The sequence below is a fragment of the Podarcis vaucheri genome (assembly GCF_965113315.1).
Source record: "Podarcis vaucheri genome assembly, chromosome: 2".
Lineage (NCBI taxonomy): Eukaryota > Metazoa > Chordata > Lepidosauria > Squamata > Lacertidae > Podarcis > Podarcis vaucheri.
In genome coordinates this window covers 117,837,342-117,861,114 of record NC_138760.1, presented here as the reverse complement: position 1 = coordinate 117,861,114, position 23,773 = coordinate 117,837,342, and the positions used below count along the sequence as shown (strand labels likewise).

The 23,773-nt window shown below is 45.8% G+C and overlaps 2 protein-coding genes across 6 annotated transcripts in view; one reads left to right on the top strand and one right to left on the bottom strand.

Moving 5' to 3' along the window:
- Positions 1-901: 901 nt before the first annotated feature.
- LOC309525136 (TNF receptor-associated factor 1-like) lies at positions 902-18,048 on the top strand. 2 transcript variants are annotated; one of them, XM_082210555.1, is made up of 6 exons: positions 902-987; positions 7,428-7,494; positions 10,613-10,900; positions 12,864-13,041; positions 14,655-14,803; positions 15,799-18,048. In XM_082210555.1, exons 1-6 carry the CDS (start codon positions 983-985, stop codon positions 16,015-16,017), a joined length of 906 nt encoding a protein of 301 aa, XP_082066681.1. In that variant the 5' UTR covers positions 902-982; the 3' UTR covers positions 16,018-18,048. The 2 variants fall into 2 exon arrangements, with proteins under 2 accessions (XP_082066681.1, XP_082066680.1); XM_082210554.1 differs by lacking the exon at positions 902-987 and adding an exon at positions 5,715-5,947.
- A 1,355-nt stretch (positions 18,049-19,403) lies between these two features.
- The window catches only part of DDAH2 (DDAH family member 2, ADMA-independent), a 41,037-nt gene continuing 36,667 nt past the window's right edge, over positions 19,404-23,773 (bottom strand). For all 4 annotated transcript variants that reach the window (XM_082210600.1, XM_082210601.1, XM_082210602.1 and 1 more), the window contains exons 6-7: positions 22,714-22,857; positions 19,404-20,908 (exon numbers count right to left, since the gene is read on the bottom strand). In XM_082210600.1, coding sequence (XP_082066726.1) covers positions 20,792-20,908; positions 22,714-22,857 — 261 coding nt within the window. In that variant the 3' untranslated portion in view covers positions 19,404-20,791. The remainder of the gene's footprint in view (positions 20,909-22,713; positions 22,858-23,773) is intronic.

Genomic DNA, 23,773 nt, shown 5'->3' with positions numbered 1-23,773 from the left:
AGGATTACTAGCTGCTTTGCTTCTCAATATTCTCTGGTTGGCCTCTGTTATTTTCTCCGACCAATAGAGAACCTACATAAGGACTCTATACGTGCTCTTGGGAAAAGGAGCAGTTTTGGGGGGAACAGGAGGCAGGCAGGTGTGGGGGACTCCCTGGTCCTGAATGGGGTAACTGTGCCCCTGAAGGACCAGGTGCGCAGCCTGGGAGTCATTCTGGACTCCCAGATGTCCATAGTGGACCAGGTCAATTCTGTGTCCAGGGCAGATGTTTATCAGCTCCATTGGGTACGCAGGCGGAGACCCTACCTGCCCGCGGACTGTCAGAGGGCAGAGGGCCTTCTCGGTAGTGGCGCCCGCCCTGTGGAACACTCTCCCACCAGATGTCAAAGAGAAAAACAACTACCTGACTTTTAGAAGACATCTGAAGGCAGCCCTGTTTAGGGAAGCTTTTAATGTTTAATAGACTATTGTATTTTAATATTCTGTTGAAAGCCATCCAGAGTGGTTGGGGAAACCCAGCCAGATGGGCGGGGTATAAATAATATATTATTATTATTATTATTATTATTATTATTATTATTATTATTATTATTATTATTTAGTTGCAGGGGGTTGGAATGGATGACCTCGAGGGGTCCCTTCCAACTCTGTGATTCTGCAATTCGGCATGCAACGCTTGTGGCTTTCCCCCAACGAGTTACTTACCACCCTTCTGAAGCAAGTTAAATCGAAAGCGCTCTTTGTTTTCAGTTCTGATTTTGATTTGGCATGATGACTTACCTTGGACTTCCTCCCCGGCTCTGGGATTCCCCCACCCAGCGGTTGTGACGGCCTCCGTGGCCAACCAATCAGCTTTCCCTGCCCACTCTGCTTGGGTACATCCAAGGGAGGGGAAAAACTTCGTCCTGCTTTCAGATGGGAAGCCAGAAAGCTTCAGAAAGAGAGAGGCACATGACGGGCATCTGCAGGACCCAAGCAGACAATGAGGTACATGGTTGGTGGCAGGAGGGGAAGGCGACATACAACATTGTTTTCAGGGCTGGAGGGTGGATGGATTTCAGCAGGGGTGACTTTTCAGTCGGGAGAAAAGGCAAGCGACAGGTGACACGCTAGCAGCTTTTCTCAAACTGTGGGTCCCCAGATGTTCTTGAACGACAACTCCCGATTTTTCAATATGGTTTTGCAAGTATCCTTTAAACACCTTCCAGAACTCAGAACTCCTATTGGAATAAACAAGTTCCGTTTTAAATACTGAAATACTAAGTAAGACGGATAACAACGTGTAACAGAAAAAGAAGCAGGAAATTAGGTTAAAGGTGTGTGAAAGAAAGTAATAGAAGTGTAAAGAAATTGCAATTGAGTAGATTGGAAGTCTAACACAAAGGTGGGATGAGGGGCGGTGGACGGTGATGGGAAAAGGAATTATCTGTGAATTAGAAATAAAAAATAAAAAACTACAACTCCCATCACCCCTAGCTAGCAAGGCCAGAGCTCAGGGATGATGGGAGTTGTAGTCCAACAACATCTGGGGACCCACAGGTTGAGAACCGCTGTAGAGGTTTCTAGCATTGTGTAAGCATAGAGAGTTTCTTCGCCTCCCTCCCTCCCGACGCTGGGCCTCGTGAACATCCAACAAGGCTGAAGGTTCAAAGATTCGGGACAGATAAAAGAAAGTGCTTCTTTCATGGGTCACAAAGTCGGAACTACAGAACTCACTGCCACATGAAGCAGCGATGGCCGCCATTTGGGATGGCTTTAAAAGAAGATTGGGTGAATTCATGGAGGATACGTCTATCCATGGCTAATAGCTGCAATGCCCAATGCTCTGTCTTCATGTTCGGTGGCAGTCAGGCTTCTGCTGGAAACCATGGCAAGGGAGAAGGCTGTTGTGCTTGAATCCCACTTGCGGGTTTCCTGGGATAGCTCAGCCAGTAGAAGAAGAGGCTCTTAACCTCTGGGTAGTGGGTTTGAGCCCCGTGTTGGGGAAAAGATTTCTGCACTGTAGGGGCAGATAGGTAGCCGTGTTGGTCTGCCATAGTGAAAATAAAAAAATTCCTTCCAGTAGCACCTTAAAGACCAACTAAGTTAGTTCTTGGTATGAGCTTTCGTGTGCATGCACACTTCTTCAGATACACTGGAATGAACTGTAGGGGGTTGGACTAGATCATGGGTAGGCAAACTAAGGCCCGGGGGCCGGATCCGGCCCAAATGCCTTCTAAATCCGGCCTGGGGGCAGTCCGGGAATCAGCGTGTTTTTATAAGAGTAGAATGTGTCCTTTTATTTAAAATGCATCTCTGGGTTATTTGAGGGGCAAAGGAATTCATTCATTATTTCCCCCCCAAAAAAATATAGTCCGGCCCCCCACAAGGTCTGAGGGACGGTGGACCGGCCCCCTGCTGAAAAAGTTTGCTATAATATCCTGGTCACTAGATGACCCCTGGGTTCCCTTCCAACCCAGCAATTCTACGCTTCTCTTATTTTATCTGGTTGGCCACTGTGAGAAGAAGGCTGCTGGAGCAAAGGGGTCTTTGGCCTGATCCAGTGTTCTTATGTTCTTGATGGGAAGCGGGGTGGGAAGGCAGGAGTTTTTAGCTGCCTGTGTCTTAGGGAAGCCAGGGCAACTGGTCCATCAACTCAGCATTTTCTGCTGTATTAGTGGTTCTCTGGAGTTTTGAGCGGCGGTTTCTCCCAGCCCTACTGGGACATAGAATCACAGAATTGTAGAGTTGGAAGCAACCCTGAGGATAATCTAGTCCAGCCCCCTGCAAGGCAGGCATACAGTGGTACCTCGGGTTAAGTACTTAATTCGTTCCGGAGGTCCGTTCTTAAACTGAAGCTGTTCTTAACCTGAAGCACCACTTTAGCTAATGGTGTCACCTGCTGCTGCCATGCCATCAGAGCACAATTTCTGTTCTCATCCTGAAGCAAAGTTCTTAACCCGAGGTACTATTTCTGGGTTAGCGGAGTCTGTAACCTGAAGCGTATGCAACCCGAGGTACCACTGTAATAATAATAATAATAATAACAAAAGAACAATTTATTATTGCTGCCCATCTGGCTGCGTTTCCCCAGCCTCTCTGGGCGGCTCCCAACAGTGTATTAAAAACATGATAAAAAATATGATAAACGTACGACTTTCCCCTATGAGGATCAAACCTGCAACCTTGGCCTTATCAGCGCCATGCTGAGCTGCCTGTGGCAGATTTCAGGAATAGAACCTGCATGCAAAGGAGATGATCTACCAGTAATAACAAACAAACCAACAAACAAATAATAATAATTTATTTATACCCTGCCCATCTGGCTGAGTTTCCCCAGCCACTCAGGGCGGCTCCCAATCAAATGTTAAAAACAGTACAGCATTAAATATTAAAAACTTCCCTAAACAGGGCTGCCTACCAGTGACCTACTGCCCCTCAAAGGCCCAAGAGACTGCCTTCGGTGGCATGGCTCAGCTGTGGGATAAAGAGGGGGCATGCTTTGCGGACCCGCAATGATAGCTACCTTGCTTAGTCGTCGTCCCCCCCCAAAAAAAACAACGTAAAATGCTTTGTGCGCCGCCCGGGAATCGAACCCGGGTCGCAAGAATGGGAATCTTGCATGATACCACTACACCAGCAGCGCTGGCGACAGCTGCCTCCCTGAAGCTTAAAGGGGTTTGTGTCCGGTCAGAGCTTGGATGGGGAGACTGCCTGGGAAACTCATGCATACAGCCTTGAATTTTATGATGGAAAAAGGCAGGACATAAATGTGCGAAAGAAAATGGTTTTGGAGCACCTGCAGTTATGCCCTTCGCTCTCCTTTCCTCCTAAAATATCCACATCTAAGCCAGAATTTACAGGTACAGTGGTACCTCGAGTTAAGAACTTAATTCGTTATTAACCTGAAACTGTTCTTAACCAGAGGTACCACTTTAGCTAATGGGGCCTCCCGCTGCTGCTGTTGCTGCGCAATTTCTGTTCTCATCCTGAGGTAAGGTTCTTAACCCGAGGTAATATTTCTGGATTAGCTGAGTCTGTAACCTGAAGCGTCTGTAACCCGAGGGACCACTGTACAGCTTTTCGGTGGGAGCACGGCCGCAGGATCAGCTCTGCCCCTCCCCCTCCTTCTCAAAAACTAAATTTGGGACGGATTGCAATTGATGAGACCTGTCCCACCAACAAGAGGCCCAAAACACTTTAAAATCCTTTGGATGAAGGGCCTAAAGCCTGGGTAATGAAAGAATGCTTTTGCCTGGCAATTAAAGAACTCCCAGTGGCTACACGGTGGCAAAGAGAAAATACTTTGCACATGCTCAAAGGAACGCCGCCGATTGTTCAAATCCTCGTGTGACAAGACTGCAGCTGGAAACCGCAGTCCCCGGGGCGAAGCTAGGAGTTGAATTAAGTGTGGGAGGGGGGCAAGTTTCAACCTCAGCATTTCCACAACACGTAGGGCTGGGTATTCCCAGAGTGGTTTAACATTCAATTCCTCTTCATGGGAAGCTCTGGGAATGGGAGAGGAATAGAGGTCTATTTGCTTCAGGATGAGAACAGAAATCGCGTGCCGGCACAGCCACAGCAGAAGACCCCATTAGCCAAAGCGGTACCTCAGGTTAAGAACAGTTTCAGGTTAAGAACGGACCTCCAGAATTAATTAAGTTCTTAACCCAAGGTACCACTGTATGGTTAATTGTTTGGATTATTTTGATTGTGCTTGGATTATTCTGATTATGCACAGGGTGAGACCTTTAAAAGAGGCCCCATGGATACACAGTGCACATGTTCCACGGGACTTCTTTTAAAAGACTCACCCTGTATTTTGTGCTTTCATTATTTTGATTATGCATTTTGTGCTTTTGTTATTTTGATTGTGCATTTTGTGCTTCATATATTGTAACTTTGGCCGACGGGTATAGGATGGCATACGAATCAATAATAATAATAATAATAATAATAATAATAATAATAATAATAATAATAGAAGTGGCATCACGGCACTTTAAATGTATGGCCGTAAACGTGGTCCGAGCGACTCTCCCCCTTCCCACTCTGGAAAATGCCTCTGTGCCATTCTCAGCTTGCATGAGGCCCTTTCTTCTTCCTGAAAGCTGGGGAATTACATTTTGCCACTGCCTCCATCCATCCAGCCACCCACTGCTTCCCCTCCCCTGCACATCTCAGAAGTGGGGTTCCCCTGGGGCTCTCTCCCCCCTGACCACAGGAAAAAAAAATCCCTGACACTTGATGTCATCCGGTGACAAAGCTGAGTGGAATAAACGTTGGCTGCGTCTGGGGGGAGAAACTGTGATCTCCTCGCATGACTGGCAGGAATGTTGGGGGAAACCCAGAATGTTTGAACTGCAGCCTGAGTAACTAAAAACAAGGGGGAACCCAAAGCGAGACTCCCAGGTGCAACAGTGGGAGCCAGGGAGGGGGTGCAAAATGGCTGTAATCATTTGCAGAGGATCTACACTATACTGCGCTTGTGGCAGTTAAAAACCTCTGGCAGCGGCTGAACGGAAAGGAATCTGGAAACACGCCCGGCAGTCTAACTCTATTGATAGATAGATAAAACTTTATTCGCATTAGCCAATGGCCATAGCAACAGTAAAACAGTGTGCGCAGAAAACGAAATTTGATAGAAGAGCACAATGTAAAATCCTGAATCAGCCGTCAGTTAGTGGCCCTTATTCTGCTACGAACCTAGCAACCTTTGCTGTTATCTGCTCATTTTGATCTGATATAAGAAAAGGACATTGTGGCAGTGGTTGAGTGCCCTGGGATGGTTAGTAGGAGTGGGGTGATGATCTCATCCCTCAGGTCTTTGTAGAGAGTACAAGACAGGAGGACGTGTGCCGCTGTTTCGGTGCTACCATCTCCACAGGGGCAAAGATGTTTCTCAGGCGGGATCTTTTGGAAACGACCCTCAAGTACCGCAGATGGCAAAACATCCAGTCTTGCAAGTGTAAAAGCACGTCTGTATTTTGGGACAAGAAGTTTGTGCAGATATGGGGCCAGGGAATCAAAACGGAGGGGTGGAAAATTAACATACCAAGGGCAGAATTTCCTTATAGTGGCCAGGTTGTTCTGATGCTCGATATCTTTTAGACGTTGACCAGTTAGACTGTTTGCTTTAGTAGGGCCCATGGTGAGTAGGTGTTGTGGGGATAGGACACAAGAGTTTTTGATAGAGGTTTTAAGCCAGGCACTTTTATGAGAGTCTTGAAGTACCAGGGATAGTAAACCGGGGGGGGGGGGATTTGAGTTTAGGCGGAGCCAGAAGTTAAGAGTTCTTTGCCAAGTCCGTACTTCTACAGAAGGGAGACTTGCCTCCAGTCTCAATGATGCGTTTGGGACGCATGGCGGTACAGGAAAAAATCTGCCTTAGAAACTTTGATTGAGCAACTTCCAAAGTGCTAAGGTGGTCCAAATCTGAGACCCATATAGTAGCTGTGCTATGGGTTTAGCTTGGAAGACTTCTAGGGCTTAAATATATCCACCTCAAGGGGCAGTAAAGAGAAAGGCAAATGAAATATACTCAGAGTCGCAAAGTGATTTCATGCTCTTTATTGAGCTCATAGTGGTGAGGAGGAATGAATGAAAGTCCCCTCACAGTATCTGCTTTATATACATTATTTACACAATGGGCTGCACATGATTGGCTAATTCCGGAATTCTACTGTAAGCCAATCAGGTTGTGGATTCACTTCTATCTGGAGCAGGATTGGGTGGTTCCTGCCAACCAATCATACTGCTGCATTGTTCTAGGACCAATCAGACTGCTGCATTCTGAATCCTATTGTTCTAGGACTAATCAGACTGCTGCAATTTGGATCCTATTGTTCTAGGACCAATCAGACTGCTTCAGTTTGGATCCTATTCAACTCAGTACATAACAGCAAAGTAGGAACAATCAAAGCAAAGCCCCAGTCTATATCTGAGAAGGAAACCTCAAACCAGTTCTGAAACGAACATAACAATGGAAGTAACTTCCCAGAGCCCTGGAAAGATATCAACTGTCAACACGGGTAGTAGAGAGGTGGTGACGCATAATATCGATGGGAACATACTGCAGGTCCGGCAATTTTCGATCCAGAAAAAGACTGGAGCCTAACTTCACTGAGGGAAGTGGAGGTTGTCCCCTTCTTCCCTGGCAGAGAGGTGGGACGCCATTTTTTGGTTCACCTCAGGCGACAGAATGTCTTGGGCTGGGCCTGCTGCCACCGCACCAGTTGCTGATGCAGGCCAGGCCTGGCCAGTGGCCACAAGAGCTAAGTGGAGCCTCAGAGGCCCCATACTGTCAGACAAGAAGAGATGGGCATTTTCTTCCTGTCTTGCTCAAAGTATCAGGTTGGCCACTGTGAGAAGCAGGATATTGGACTATGTAGGCCTGAGTTGGTGGGAGTGGTCTTGACCTTTCTTTTCTTTACTTTCTTGCCTTGCAGCTATGAAATGTCCTCACCGGAATGCCTGAAGGAGAAAGGAATTGAGCTCCTCACCCATTTTGACAAGGTGGGTCTTAAGGAGATGATAGATGGTAGGTAGGTAGGTAGGTAGGTAGAAGAAGAAGAAGAGTTTGGATTTGATATCCCACTTTATCACTACCCAAAGGAGTCTCAAAGCAGCTAACATTCTCCTTTCCCTTCCTCCCCCACAACAAACACTCTGTGGGGCTGAGAGACTTCAGAGAAGTGTGACTAGCCCAAGGTCACCCAGCAGCTGCATATGGAGGAGCGGGGATGCGAACCCGGTTCACCAGATTACGAGTCTACCGCTCTTAACCACTACACTACACCACACTGGCTGTAGGTAGGTGTAGGTGTAGGTGGGTCCCCACGAGACAAGACACAGTGATAACAGCAAGAACCTTTATTGAACAAACAGAACTGGACAACAGGGGCAAAGCAACTGCTTATAGACATTTCTGAAGGCCTGGGCCACTCCCACTCCCAACGTGATTGGCTGACCAAACTTCCAAGCTGCAAATCATAAGTCAGAGTTTAAGGGCCAGAGGCAGAGACCCAAATCCTGAAATGTTCTGTGATTGGATATCATGTATTGAATCAGAACACAGGGGCTCAGAATCCATAGTCCAGACTCAAGCTCAGGCAAACACAAACCACTGAATACATAACAGATTAGATAGATAGATGATAGATAGATAGATAGATAGATAGATATAGATAGATAGATAGATAGATAGATAGATAGATAGATAGATAGATAGATAGATGATAGATAGATAGATAGATGATATAGATAGATAGATAGATAGATAGATAGATAGATAGATAGATAGACAGACAGACATCTCCTCCCTGCGAACACAAATGAATGGCTGTAGGCAGTTGCGGAGGAACCCTCTCCAGCACCTGGGACAGGGCAGACCATATGGAGTGCGCATGTGCAGCATCCTGTACGGTTGCCGTGCGAGAGGCAGCCAGTATGGATGGCGTGCAAGCAGCGCCCATGGCCGCTCTACAGCTGGGGAGAGGCAGGAGCCATCTTGTCACTAATGAGGGTGTGGGAGAGATATAAAGATCTAATAGAACAAAAAAAAAACACCTTGGTGGACAAAAAATAGAACAAAAGACAGTGGCTGGGGAAGCCCAGCCAGATGGGCGGGGTATAAATAATAAATTATTATTATAATTAATACTTCACCAATTGAAACTTCGTTACTTAAACCGCTTGGTGAAAAAGGGAAGTGGACTACCTATAGAGATTTGCTGAAGGATAAAGAAGGAAATTAAAAGATTATGAGGAAATAAAAGAACGTTTTCAGAGTTGGTTACACTATAGACAATTACAGTGGTGCCCCGCAAGACGAATGCCTCGCAAGACGGAAAACTCGCTAGACGAAAGCGTTTTCCGTTTTGGAGGTGCTTCGCGAAACGAATTTCCTATGGGCTTGCTTTGCAAGATGACAATGTCTTGCAAGTTCCTGCTGGTTTTTTTCCCTTTTCCCCTCCTTTTTCTAAGCCGCTAAGCCGCTTATCAGCTGATCCGATCAGCAGATAAGCCGCTAAAAGCCGCTAATAGCGCTAATCCGCTAATCGTTCAATGGACTTGCTTCGCAAGACGAAAAAACCGCTAGACGAAGAGAATCACAGAATGGATTCTTTTCGTCTTGCGAGGCACCACTGTACATGAGATGTACAAGGAAGACAACCCCAACCTCTCTCACCACCAAAGGAACACAAGTGAACAACACAAGCACGCTGACACCAAACTCTACATATTGAGCATAATAGAAACACCGCTACCCGACCCCACCCCCATCCATCTCCCCTCCCCTTCACCCCCTTTCTTTTTTTTCTTCTCCCCCTAATGCCTCAACAAATGAAACGGATTTGTAAAAATGTTATATGAGGGGAAAAATACGAGGCATTACACTTACACTGTAAAACAAGAAAACCCTTAATAAAATATTTAAAAAAACAAAAACAAGAAAGGGTTTAGTTATACAACTCCTAGATTTCAAAAGGAAGTTATAGAAGAAGTGAAGCTGCTGAAGAAAGTACGTATATACAGCAGTACCTCGGGTTACAGACGCTTCAGGTTACAGACTCCCCTAACCCAGAAATAGTACCTCAGGTTAAGAACTTTGCTTCAGGATGAGTACAGAGGCCCCATTAGCTAAAGTTCTCAGGTTAAGAACAGTTTTAGGTTAAAAATGGATCTCCAGAACGAATTAAGTTCTTAACCCGAGGTACCACTGTAGTATCTTGCTAGAATGGGAAACAAAAGATGAGGAGGTCAAATTAGCCATGATCAAATGGGCACAATATATAGAACATAATACACAATCTGAGGACTGGGGAAAACTGAGGAAAATAGTTTTAAAATTTGCAGACTGTTCTCTTTTGAAAGAAAACTATATGAAAATGATGTATAGATGGTATAGAACACCAGTACAGATAGCAAAATTGTATAGAACTGGGTCAAACACATGTTGGAAATGTAAAGAAAAAGAAGGGACTTTTTATCATATGTGGTGGGAATGCAGAGAAGTTTTAAAAAAATGGGAAATGATATATAATGAATTGAAAAAAATGTTTAATTTGACATTTGTAAAAAAAAACCAGAAACATTTTAGTTAGCGATTGTAGGACAAGACCTGCCAAGAAAAATAAAGAACTTATTTATGTATACTACAGCAGCGGCAAGAGTCTTGTTAGCACAAGGATGGAAGAATGAGGAAATCCCAACGAAAGAACTGTGGCAAGAAAAATTGATAAGCTATGCGGAATTGGCCAAATTGACATATAAACTGCGTGAAAAGGACAACAGTGACGTCAAGGGAGAATGGAAACTTTTTACAAATTACTTAAAAAGTCAACAAAATTATTTGGACTCCTTGACAGGTTTTGAATAAACACCCACAAATTTATTAGTTGAACACAGGACAGATAAGGCAAGGATATGTACAATTTTGTAATATGCAGAGAACAAAATGTGCAAAGAAATCAGAGAGGGGAGCTGAGGGAAGTCCTTGGTGGGAGGGAAGGGGGGGAAATAATGTGATTGATTATGTGGACTGATATTTTGTTATGCTGAAATTGCTTAATAAAAATACTTTTTAAAAAAAAAACACAACAAAATGACAATGGGTGATGCTCTCCTGCAGGCTAGCCTTCGATATCAGCAGGCTCACGACGAACAAGTAGGTGGAAGCATGGCATCCCAGCACTCTCACCTGCTCGGGGCTTTGCAACAGTTATCAGGTCTGGACAAGCTGTGGGAGAGGCTAAAGTCTGACCTTCCGTGTGAGCAGAAGCTGGGCGAGCTGGAAACACGGCAGAAGACACTGGAGAACATTGTCTCGGTTTTGAGTCGGGAGCTGGGCAGGAGAGAGGAGGCCCCTGCAAATGCCCTCGGAGAAGCCATGGCCAGGATCCTTTACCTGGAGGAGAAGGTAGGAGGAAGTTCAAATGTATAAAAGTTCAAATATATAAAAGGATGTCACATAGAGGAGGGAGAAAGGTTGTTTTCTGCTGCTCCAGAGAAGCAGACACGGAGCAATGGATCCAAACTACAAGAAAGAAGATTCCACCTAAACATTAGGAAGAACTTCCTGACAGTAAGAGCTGTTCGACAGTGGAATTTGCTGCCAAGGAGTGTGGTGGAGTCTCCTCCTTTGGAGGTCTTTAAGCAGAGGCCTGACAACCATATGTCAGGAGTGCTCTGATGGTGTTTCCTGCTTGGCAGGGGGTTGGACTCGATGGCCCTTGTGGTCTCTTCCAACTCTATGATTCTATGATTCTAAGTCTCATGCAGACCGCAGCTTGGAAAGACTAGGATTCACTCTCAGGAAACACTGGAGTAGGAACAGGGAGCCTATGGGCCTGCAGATTTTCTTGGGCTATGACTCCCCTGTTCCCTGACCATTGGCTATGCTGGTGCAAACTGGATATCTGGCCATTATCTAGAAGGATGCGCTTGTCCCCACAACAGACCTTCTGCAATGTTATTTAGCATTTTGTTTTGTTTTGTTTTTTTAAAAAAATTATTTAATCATTTTTTCAATACAAACAACAACCGCAAAACCACATACAACAAAAACCACCATAACACTAATAACACAATTTGACATTTCAGATTTGAATACGTTGATATACCTATGACTACACCTCTTTAACAATATTTCCCCACCTCTCTCTCCGCCCCGCCCCCCCCTACTTCCCACCACTATCCGCCTTATCACTTAAATATTCCTTCCGGATTTCTTCATATTTATCCAGTCTTAATTTGCGTCGACATGCGATTCGTTCGTATGTAGCTAATCTGTCCATATTATCAATCCGTCTGCTCAATGGAATCTTTTTGCGGCTCTTCCAGTTCATCAAAACAATTTTTTTTGCTTCTAATATAGCATGGTACACCCATTGTTATATAGCGTTTGTTGGCATCCATCTGTCTTAGGAGACAATGGAGTGCATCTCCGGGGGTGAAGGAAAACGGCTGCGTTAGCAAAGTGACCTTTTCGGAATGCAAACTTGGGCAGTGTGTATGGAGGTCTTGGGCTGGCCAGATGACAAGTCCCTGCTCTCAGCCTCGCTGACGTGGTCCAAAGGAAAGAAGAGCAAGAGTTTTGGCACCAGCTGGGCTGCAGGAGTTGCCGAAAGGAGGCGTACGAGGCACATATTCAACCACCTTAGGGACTCCATTCCAGATTTGTGTAGGGTTTATTCCTTAGCGTTTATAAGGGCACTACTGGAACACTCAAAGCAGCTCCGCTACATCAGCAGGCTGAGGAGCCTTATCTTCCCATGCCTGGAGGGTCAAATTTGACAGGTGGGTGGGGCTGCCCACCTGTCAATCACCTGGCACTTAGTGGTACCAGGTGACACTGTGCTTTGAAGTCCTTTTGCAAACACTCTTATGCTGCTATTTAAATGTCTGGTTTCCAGAAATTTATAGAGTAGCGCAGGGCTATTATTATTATTACTATTTTGCAAAACACTGGTCCAGATGAAACAATGATATGACTGCATTAGGCAGCTTCCTCCATTCCTCCGTTACTGAAGGTATGAATAATTTGATGCAAAAGACTTGGAGGAAGAGCCTTGAGCTCAGTGACAGAGCACAAATTTTGCCCACCACCTCTAGTTAGGGCTAGAGAACTGCTGCCAGTCAGCTGTTTTTGGACTGCAGTTCCCATCATCCCTGACCACTGGTCCTGCTAGCTAGGGATGATGGGAGTTGTAGTCCATAAACAGCTGGAGACCCAAGTTTGGGAAACCCTGGTGTAGACAATACTGAGATGGTCTGAGGCAGCTCCTCTCATGTCCCTATGAGCATTTTTGCTTTATGTTCTGTTCACCTCGCACTCAAACAGACGGCAGCTTCCTCACAATACTCCGTTCATTTCCTTCCAGGTGCAACAACAAGACTCCCTCTTAACCCTGAAGGATGTGATGATCAGCAACTTAGCATCCCGCCTCCAAGTCTTGGAGCAAACCACGTACGACGGGTGTTTCTTTTGGAAAGTCCCCGAGATGGGACTCAGACTGCAGGAGGTGCAAACAGGAAACAGGCCTGCCCTGTATTCCCCTAGTGAGTTGACCTGAAAGCGCGAGGAGGAAAGAAATGCAATGGGGGGTTCTGGTTTTGTAAGAACGTCCCCTGTGAAGAGGGGCCAGTTCTTAAACTGTGGTGTAGTGGTTAAGAGTGGTACACTCGTAATCTGGGGAACTGGGTTCGCTTCCCCGCTCCTCCACATGCAGCTGCTGGGTGACCTTGGGCCAGTCACACTTCTCTGAAGTCTCTCAGCCCCACTCACCTCACAGAGTGTTTGTTGCGGGGGAGGAAGGGAAAGGAGAATGTTAGCCGCTTTGAGACTCCTGAAGGGGAGTGATAAAGCGGGGTATCAAATCCAAACTCTTCTTCTTCTTCAACCACTCTGGGAACTGTATCTCTGGGAGGAGAATAGGGGTTCCCCAACAACACCCAGGACCCTTAACAAAACTACAACTCCCAGAATCCTATGGGGGAAGCCATGACTGTGGTGTGAACATGGCCTTGATGTTAATAATAATAATAATAATAATAATAATAATAATAATAATAATTTTTATTTATATCTCGCCCTCCCCAGCAGAAGCCGGGCTCAGAGCGGCTAACAACAGTAAAATAATACAACATTCTCAAATACAACTTGGGAGATGCAAGGAAGGCATGTGAGTCAGCACCAATGGTGCCTCTCCATCTCCAGCCCAGCTTGCGACAAACCAAGTTTATTCACTCGGGTGCCATAACCCTGTCAGTTTGCAATTCTTAGTGTAGAAAGTATTGATCTGATGTGTAGAGATCTTTCCTATTCTACTTAATTCAAGAGGGTTCTGGAAGCTTCTCTGTGTGAAAGAAACAAGCAGAAGGCTCGTGATGTTTGAGTTATTCTTTCAGAGAAGCTGAGTACAGCTGGCCTAAACAGGTTCTGCTACCTCTTCTGTCAAGGTCATGCTGACTATAAAAATAGGCCAGAAGGAGGCCTGGGTTTCACCTTTCTCTTTCTTTCTTTCTTTCTTTCTTTCTTTCTTTCTTTCTTTCTTTCTTTCTTTCTTCTCTCTCTCTCTCTCTCTCTTCCTTCTGGTATGGTGTTCGGTACATAGCATGCTTAGTGTTAAGGTTTAGACCTATTGTAAGTTTAAGTTAAGTCTGCTGCAACTGGATTTCTTATGGACAGTGCCAATCCTGAACGTTTTGGATTTGTGACCATTTTGCTCATTTGCCTTCAGGAAAGCTCTGCTGGATGAAATATAATTGCCTCTGGTCTACAGTCATACCTTGGGTTGAATGTGCTTCAGGTTGAGCGTTTTCGGGTTGCACTCTGCGGCGACACGGAAGTAACGGAATGCGTTACTTCCAGGTTTCGCTGCTCACGCATGCGCAGACACTCAAAATGATGTCACGCGCATGCGCAGAAGCGGTTAATCGTGACCCGCGCAGTCGCGGTTTGCGTTCGCTTCAGGATGCAAATGGGACTCTGGAACGGATCCCGTTCACATCCAGAGGTACCACTGTATTTTGGGGGAATCCTGCAACGTGTTTCAGTTTTTACTCTGCCAATGATACGTATTGGAATTTGCTCTGGATCAATATTGAGTAGACTTTCAATGACAGACCCATCTTTTTGACGCCACCTGTTTCCTTCCCTTTTGCCCCCAAAGCGTTTTACACCAGTCGCTACGGTTACAAACTCTGCCTCAAGCTGTTCCTGAACGGAGACGGGGCCGGAGCAGGCACCCACCTCTCGCTTTTCCTCGTTCTGATGAGAGGAGAACATGACTTCCATCTCAAGTGGCCTTTCCGGCACAAGGTATGGGGGCTTTTGTGCTTGGGGTATAAAGGTAAAGTAAAGGGGCCCCTGACCATTAGGTCCAGTCGTGAACGACTCTGGGGTTGCGGCGCTCATCTCGCTTTACTGGCCGAGGGAGCCGGCATACAGCTTCTGGGTCATGTGGCCAGCATGACTAAGCCGCTTCTGGCGAACCAGAGCAGCGCATGGAAACACCGTTTACCTTCCCACTGGAGCGGTACCTATTTATCTACTTGCACTTTGACGTGCTTTCGAACTGCTAGGTTGGCAGGAGCAGGGACCGAGCAACGGGAGCTCACCCCGTTGCGGGGATTCGAACCACCGACCTTCTGATCGGCAAGTCCTAGGCTCTGTGGTTTAACCCACAGCGCCACCCGCGTCCCTCTGGGACATGGTCCCACTAGGGGTATAGGAGAGTCGAATAAGAACCATAAGGCAGCGGTGTGGAGCCTGTAACCTTCCAAGCATTGCTAGACTCCAGTTCCCATCATCCCTGACTAGCTGGAGCTGAGGGGAGTTGCTATAACAAAACAAAACAAAACAAAACAAAAACCCTATGGGAAAAAACGTATTAAAAATTTCCTGCTCTCTGCTGCCATCTGGTGTTGCATATTTATAGCACATCAAATCATTGTTTCTTTTCTAATGTTGCTGCGTTTTTAGAGCAGGATCTGAAATATTTTCCTTGAAGCTGGATTTGGTTTTATTCTGGATTGTTCCACTTGATGTTTCAATGTTTTTGCAAACCGCTTTGAGATCCCCCCCCAAAAAAATAAAGCGGTATAAAAATGATAATAATAATAACGATAAAAACTCCATGGAAGACGGTGCCTAGACATGCCGTTGTGGTTTAAGGTTCCATTTGACAATGAGCTCATATATATCTAACACTGCCAACGACGTATGAAAGGCCACTTGGTAGCTGTGATGGTTACAATTGATTTGAGATCTGCAATTGAGAGACATGCCTTCTTTTGCCCTCTCCCCCCCCCCAGGTCACCTTCACTCTCCTAGATCAAGTCAACAAGCGCCACATCTCCACCTCCTTCCGCCCCTTGGAGACCTCGTCCTCCTTCCAGCGCCCCACGAGCGAAGCCAACGTGGCCAGCGGCCTGCCCGAATTCTGCCCCTTGAACTTGCTCCATGCCTCAGGGGCTACCTATATCTATAACGACACATTAGCCATTCAAGCTGTGATAGACAGAAAGGCTTAGACTTCAGGCGACTTTCGCCCTTCCTACCATATGGCTGCTGCTCCGAGAGGTAGAGGTGGCAAGTTTCCAAAGGGAACTCTGCCCAAAGGGAACCTTTGCTGCATTCTCCACAGTCTCTTCTCAAACGGGGTGCGACTGGAAAAAGAAAAAAAAGGAAACCTTTGGAAGCTTCCCTTGCCTCCCCCCCCCCCAAATGCTAGCAAGACAGGGCAGCGAGCGCTCTATGCTATCCGAAGAGGAAGAAAGTAAATTCAGCACCCAAAACATGGCAGGCTCTATAAACTTTATTCCAAGAGCTGTGTAGCGCTTTCGTGTAAAATCCAGGCTGTTGCGGCACGGATGAAAGGTGTGAACTTAAAAAAAAAGAGTGTTTCTGCCTTAATTCTAGTATCTCAACAGGTAGAGCTTTCCCCCTCCCTATGGCACCATGCCAAGACTGCACCTGTTGGTTTTCCTGAAACCAACCTGAAACCAGCGACCCACCAAGCTGCTGTTGTGCCCTGCCAGTGGTCTGATAGGCCTTCAATGTTGTTGTTCTCTTCTCCCTTGCCTTCTTAGGACTGCAAGGTCAGGGAGGTTGTCAAGTTATCCGAAAAGACCACAATACACGATGGTCTCCTTGGATGCGCAGCGTAGCACCATCAGTCTTGTTTGTAGGCACCCAGAACTTTTGGCCATTAAAGTATTGAGATATGAGGTCTATTTCCCTTGTACTACGGTGGGTAGGATTTGTGCTTTTTATACGTATCGATGGGTGGGCATTTGTAGGATTTTTTTTGTTTTCATTTTCCCAACTGGCTTTGATGCGTTTTGCCGTTATTTGTATCTAAATTCGTAATTGCTCTGGAACCTAAATTCGTAATTGCTCTGGAACACATTTGTGTAACAGGCAATGGGATAATGATCATAATAATGATCACAAAGACTGTAAAAGATGTGCTGCAGTCATGATGCGCTAAGAACAGGTCCCAATGCTTAGATTTGATTTCATCACAACTGAGTGAAGATGGCAGCTGCCAGCCACGAAAAGACCTTTGGATTGATTCGGCAGAAACACCAGCGTGTGAGGAGATGCTGCGAACTTATAGAATGTAGCGTTCCCAAAGCAAGGAAGGATTGGACTCTGATTAATAAAATACACACGAGGCTTGACCAGCAAGACTCTGGGAGGAGTGCGTATAATAATAGTAATTCTCTCCCACCCTTGTTTTATTCACAAAAGAACTTTTTACAGAGTGTTCGTAAGAACCGATCAGATTTCCTCTGAGCATTTCCAAAAAAAACCCACGTGGGGACAAAGTTAAAAGTTAAAACTACAAAGAGCTAATGTGAGCATGCATAGTAGTCCAGAGTAATTAAAATAGGAAGCAAGGAGGAATACTTTTAGGAAACCCTGGAGGTCATGAACAGGAGAGGCAGGATGGCACTATTTAACATCTCTTTGTGAACTCTCTTCCTGGCCCTAAGTTTAACAAAACTATCAATAGCTACATCAAAGAAGCTACCTACTATCTTTATGACCCAGGATGCCTGATGAACAACCAGTCTGTGTTCAGAATGCTTATACGTGCCTGTCAGGCGCAGAGAAATCAAATGGCAGAGATGGAGAGGCTTGTGGGATTTGATCAGAAATTATTGTCAATGAATCAAACCCAGCCAACGCAATGCTTTCAGCGCGGACACAATGGCTTGATGCATATTTTATAATTCCTCATAGTGATCCCATCTGATCACTACAATAGAGGGGAATCATAGACATAAAACCCACACAGAAACGCATCATTGCTTGTTTTAACTTGCTTGTGGGAACAACTCAGAGACTGTGAAAGAAGGAAGGTTAACAACAGAAAGAATTGGAGGAACCATCGGAAGTGACTATGAAAAGCAGTAGAAGTATGAGATGATCAGAACCCTCCAGACTTGAAGCATGGGAAGTCCTATTAAGAAATTTATAATTTGGCAGAATATTCAGATTTTTTGATATGTATATGTATAATTTGGAATATTTAATGTGATTTGATTGGATTGTTTAAGTGGGAAGTTTAATAAAAATGAATTTTTAAAAAAGAAAGAACAGGCCCCAACTCCTTTCACTTGCCAAGGTCTCGCTCAAGATCGCTACCACAGAAATACACCATTTCCGGCAGGAATCTTTGAAAAGAAGAACTGAAATTACTGTTATTGATCTTTTTCCTTCCAACAGCCATATCAAGCCAATGTACAGTGGTACCTCAGGCGCCGCCTGTTCTCATCCTGAAGCAAAGTTCTTAATCCGAGGTACTATTTCTGGGTTAGCGGAGTCAGTAACCTGAAGTGTCTGTAACCCGAGATACCACTGTACATTGAAGATGTACAACGCAGAAACAGCAGGGCTTTTTTCTCAGCCGGAACTCAATTCTGGCACCTCTCAGGTGGGCGCCATTGGCATTATAAGAGAACAAGGGAGTCGTTCATGGTGAATCCCGGCACCTCTTTTTCCTTTAAAAATAGCAATATACACACACAGCTAAAACCATGCAACATAGACACTTGTGGTAAAGACCCGGTTATCTGTCTGGGAAAGTCTGTCACAACAGAACTGTCTTGGGGTGTTTCCAAAAGTTGGGCACCTGTTGTATCTCAACAGGAATGCTGTTCTGCAGAGCAAGGGCAACCAAATGGCTGTTAGTGGAAATAGGTTGCCAACCACATTGGTGCGTACACACCCACCCACCCACCCACATGGACGGACCTATAATAACTACACAATGCAAAGGGTTCCTGTTATAGGGTCCAAAATTCAACATTCTTACAAGGTGACACCTGGAATAGGATGTGATTATCATCCCTCCCCCCCAAAAGGATATTATTATTATTATTGAATTCATATACCGCCCTATACCCGGAGGTCTCAGGGCGGTTCACAAAAGATCACAATATCTAAAATAAAAATAAAAATAACCACCCCCCAAAGAGAGCCACATTTTAAAAGGGTATAGGATGTTGGTCAGGTCAGCCAAAAGCCTGGTTAAAAAAGAAAGTTTTTGCCTTGCAGCTAAAGGTGTATAATGAAGGCGTCAGGCAAACTTCCCCAGGGAGAGCATTCCACAGACGGGGAGCCACTGCAGAAAAGGCCCCGTTCTCGTGTTGCCACCCTCCGGACCTCTCGAGGAGGAGGCACACGAAAGAAGGCCTCAGAGGGTGATCTCAGGGACCCGGTAGGTTCATATGGAAAGAGGCGGTCCTTGAGGTATTGCGTTCTGAGCCTTTAAAGACACTGCATTAATTCCCTTAAGGCAGGACCTCCCCGTGTTGAGGAGGGCTTAGTCCACATGCCTTACGCTCAGGAACCTAGCTTCCCCACCTGCCCCGCAGCAAAAGCAAAAAAGACTCATCAAGACGGTGACTTGGTTCAATCTCTTTTTATTATTAATTGTTTAAATTGATTCCACAAGGGGTTAAAGAGGCAGGGAGTGAATCTAAAGTCCTACATCCGTCAATACGCCTAACTCCCCCCAACAGAGGGCGCTCCCTCTACAGATTTCAAGAACATTCCTATGACCCCCACCTCACTCCTGCCCCCTAACTACGTTACACAAAACACATACAACAGCGCCACTCGGAAGGAAGCAGAGCTCCTCGCCAACCCGTTGTCTTAATCTAGCTGCTCCTCTGTGGCTGCGCCGGCCTTGCGGATATGCAGAGAGGTTATCTGTTGAGGGTGGCAGTGGGGGAAGCCATTGTTTTTGAGTTTGGGGAGCGTGGGGGATCTGATTCTGAACTCCCAGTCCCCAAACTGCAGCACCATTAGAGATGGATATGGCAGGCCAAGCAGTCACAGAAGGAAAGTCATTCCAGAGGACATTCCAGATCAGGGATGGTTAAACCTGTGGAACTTGTTGGACTCCAACTCCCATCAGCCCCTGCCAGCATGGCCAATGGTCAAGCATGATGGGAGATGTAGTCCAACAACATTCTCATTCTAGTTATTGAGTCTCATGGCAGGGCAAGTGGAGTGGCTCTAGGGACACCTTCCTACATCTGACACGAATCATCAGGTGTTGAGATTCAAAACTGAACAGGAGACCCCCTAGTCCACCAACCATCCATCGTAATGGAGTTGCCTGGTTCTGTAGCACTTGGATCACCTCAAACACGTTGAAAGCCACTTATGTCCCACCTGCCCATGTCTCCTGCTCAACAGTTCTTCCAACATGGCGGCTATGAAAGAGAAATGGCCACCATCTTGGGTCTAGTCCTCACAATGGACACATCCCTTAAGCACCTTCCAAGATGGCTGCCCACCAATGTCTCTCAGCACCCGGTTTCATAACACGTCCCCCTCAGCGATGAAGGGAGAGCAGTGCTGCTCTTTTTAACGGTCCATAACGGGCTAAGAAACTTGAGGGAACCTCACTAAAAAAAAAGAGCGATCGTTGATTGAAGAGCTAGAACGTCAAGTTTCCCGCTGATGGCTTTTTCTTCAGCACTAGGAGCAAAGTTGAGCACCTATCTACTCTGGGGTAAAAAAAAAATGTATTCGTAAAGTGTACACTGTAGAAGACAGGAGATAAAAAGAGACTCGTGTGGCTCCGTGGAAGCGAAGATCCAATGTAAATAAAAGAGAGAAACTGTGAGATTTAAGGCCGGTCAAATTAGCGTGTTTGGAGGTGTCCTTGCCTCACAAGGAAGCTAAGGAGAGAGAAAGCGGGGTGCGTGCACAAAGGAACCAAGAGATGGGGTTCCTCTCGAGGGAATGCAAGAACCTGCATTTTATTGTGGGGTTCGATAGGCACTAGATCTCCAGCTTCTTGTTGATGAGAAGAGAGCAGGAACTGAGAGTCCCACCAAGTTTGGCCACCTCAGTGCAAGCCGCAGGGATGAGGGTGTAGTCCGGAAGCTTCTGGAAGGGCTGTGAGAGGAGGCAGAGAGAAACCGGTTAGACCTCTTCCCAAAGCTATCTCTGTCCCTGCAGTGACCAAGCCACACCTGAAGCTCGTGAAAAGGCAGGCGGTTTTGCGCGGGGAGACAGAGCACACAGAATGGCTGCAAAGCTTGCAAAAGGCCATGCTCAAAGGTCAACGCATGAGCCACCATTCTTTTGTGGCAGCCTCTGAGCTGGCCATTACGGCGTCTCAAATTCTGCCCCAAAATGAATTGACATAAATACTGTATTTTTCGCTCCATAAGACACACTTTTTTCCTCCTAAAAAGTAAGGGGGAAAGTCTGTGCATCTTATGGAGCGAATGCGTGGTCCCTGGAGCCAAATTGGCCAGGGGCGAAAAGCAGATTGTGCTTTTTTCTTTTTTAAAAAAGAGGAAAGGGGGTGTTGAAATGAAGCCGCTGAGCAGCTGATCGGCAAGCGGTTGGGAGGAAGATAAGGGACACTAACGATAAAGGAGGCGTTAAAAGAGGTAAAAGCACATGGATCCTCGGGATTTTTGCATTGGGTCACCCCAAATTCACCATCAGATCACAGCATGTCCATGACTACAGCCTGCACCAAAAAAATTGCATCCACTGTTTTGTGGGGCTGCAATGGCGCAAAAACGTGGTTACAAAGCATGGATCCACATGGATCCTCAGGGTTTTTGCATTGGGCTACCCCAAACTCACCGTCAAATCACATATCATGTCTGTGGCCACAGCATGAACCACAAAAATCATACATCCACTGTTTCATTCAGAATATTTTTTTTCTTGTTTTCCTCCTATAAAAACTAGGTGCGACTTAGGGTCAGGTGCGTCTTATGAAGCAAAAAATACGGTACGCACAGTCGTACCTCGGCTCCCGAATGCCTTGGGAGTTGAACGTTCCAGCTCCCAAACGATTGAAAACCAGAAGTGAGTGTCCTGGTTTTTGATTCGTGGTTGTTGTTTTTTGGAAGCCAAACGTCTGGCGCGGCTTCTGCTATTGTTTCCGGTGCGCCTGCGCAACTGGAAACCAATCAGAAGCCGCACCTTGGTTTCCAAATGTTTTGGAAGTTGAACGGATTTCCAGAACGGATTTCGTTCGACTTCCAAGGTACAACTGTATTGCTTTAATTGTTATGCATTTTTTAACTAGCTAGGGTTTACGCTTTTAATACTTTGAGATGGAATTGCCTTGTTGAGTATTTTAATTAGGTATGGATTTTAACCTTGCAAGCTATTTAGATGCCATTTTGGCAAGTAAGTGGCACATTAAAGGGACCCCTGACCATTAGGTCCAGTCGTGGCCGACTCTGGGGTTGCGGTGCTCATCTTGCTTTATTGGCCGAGGGAGCCAGCGTACAGCTTCTGGGTCATGTGGCCAGCATGACTAAGCCGATTCTGGCGAACCAGAGCAGCACACGGAAATGCCATTTACCTTTCCGCTGGAGCGCTACCTATTTATCTACTTGCATTCTGAAGTGCTTTCGAACTGCTAGGTTGGCAGGAGCAGGGACCGAGCAACGGGAGGTCACCCCGTCATGGGGATTCGAACCACCGACCTTCTGATCGGCTAGTCCTAGGCTCTGTGGTTTAACCCACAGCGCCACCTGCGTCCCTAAGTGATGACACATCATCATCATCATCATTATTATTATTATTATTATTATTCCTAGATGCAATCCTCCTCCTCCTCTTTTTCTTCTTCCTCCTCCTCCTTGCAGCCTCCACACCTGGTCCAGGGATATAACCTTAACCCTTTCCCCCCCACCCCACCCACCAGGTAAAGCACTCTTTCCCCTTACTTGTACGCTGTTAGGATATTCCTCAGCACTGCGATGCAGAAGCACACTGCTCTTCTGAACAAGCCGTGCATAGATACAATTTGCAGCCGGGTCATCCGGCACCGTCAGTGTTTCATAGTGGTGATCGGTCAATTGTTCCATGGTCTTCAACAAAAGAGGGCGATGGGAAGAGAAGGGAGAAGTTCATTAACAGAGGGATTGGGGAGTAGGCCTTCACATGAGCCCCAAGGCAACTGACCAACTTCAAAACCAAGAAAGGTAAGTTCTAAAAAACACCACAGAATACCGTATTTTTCGCTCTATAAGACGCACCGGACCACAAGACGCACCTAGTTTTTGGAGGAGGAAAACAAGAAAAAAAATATTCTGAATCTCAGAAGCCAGAACAGCAAGAGGGATCGCTGCGCAGTGAAAGCAGGGATCCCTCTTGCTGTTCTGGCTTCTGGGATAGCTGCGCAGCCTGCATTCGCTCCATAAGACACACACACACATTTCCCCTTACTTTTTAGGAGGGGAAAAGTGAGTCTTATCGAGCAAAAAATACGGTAAACACCCAAAGCAGAGACCTCTTCTGGAAGCAGAGACGTTTCTGAAAAAAAACAGAGGCATTCTTGTTGGGAAATGGTGGGAGAGGATATTGATAAGAAGGACCAGAAATTTGTTTTTATACGCAACAACAGCGGCAAGGTTACTGCTGGCTCAGGTGTGGAAACAGCAAAAATTGCCGACAGTAGAAGAGTGGCAGTATAAGGTTACGGAATATGCAGAAATGGCCAAACTAACAGGGAAAATTTGACAACAGGGCAATGAAACATTTCAAAAAGAATGGGATAAATTTATGTCATATAGAGACAGGATGGAATAGTGAAACCAGTAGAATGGAATTAAAACTCATAATGGGAAAATAAAAAGAAACTGTCTTAGACATTAATGACATGTGAACTAAAATGTAAAATATAATTAAGATAATCAACAGTATTTGTAAATGAATATGAACAACAAGATTTGTATACATAGAAAGATTTATTTGTATACAAACTTTGTGGATAAAGATGGAAGA

Bases quoted from the DNA above. Each gene is read 5' to 3' on its own strand.
- LOC309525136 (XM_082210554.1), top strand. From the start codon at position 5,922: ATGGCAAAACATCCAGTCTTGCAAGT. The intron at 7,495-10,612 runs GTGGGTCTTAAG...GCTCTCCTGCAG, and splicing joins TCCTCACCCATTTTGACAAG to GCTAGCCTTCGATATCAGCA. The intron at 13,042-14,654 runs GTGAGTTGACCT...TTGCCCCCAAAG, and splicing joins GCCTGCCCTGTATTCCCCTA to CGTTTTACACCAGTCGCTAC.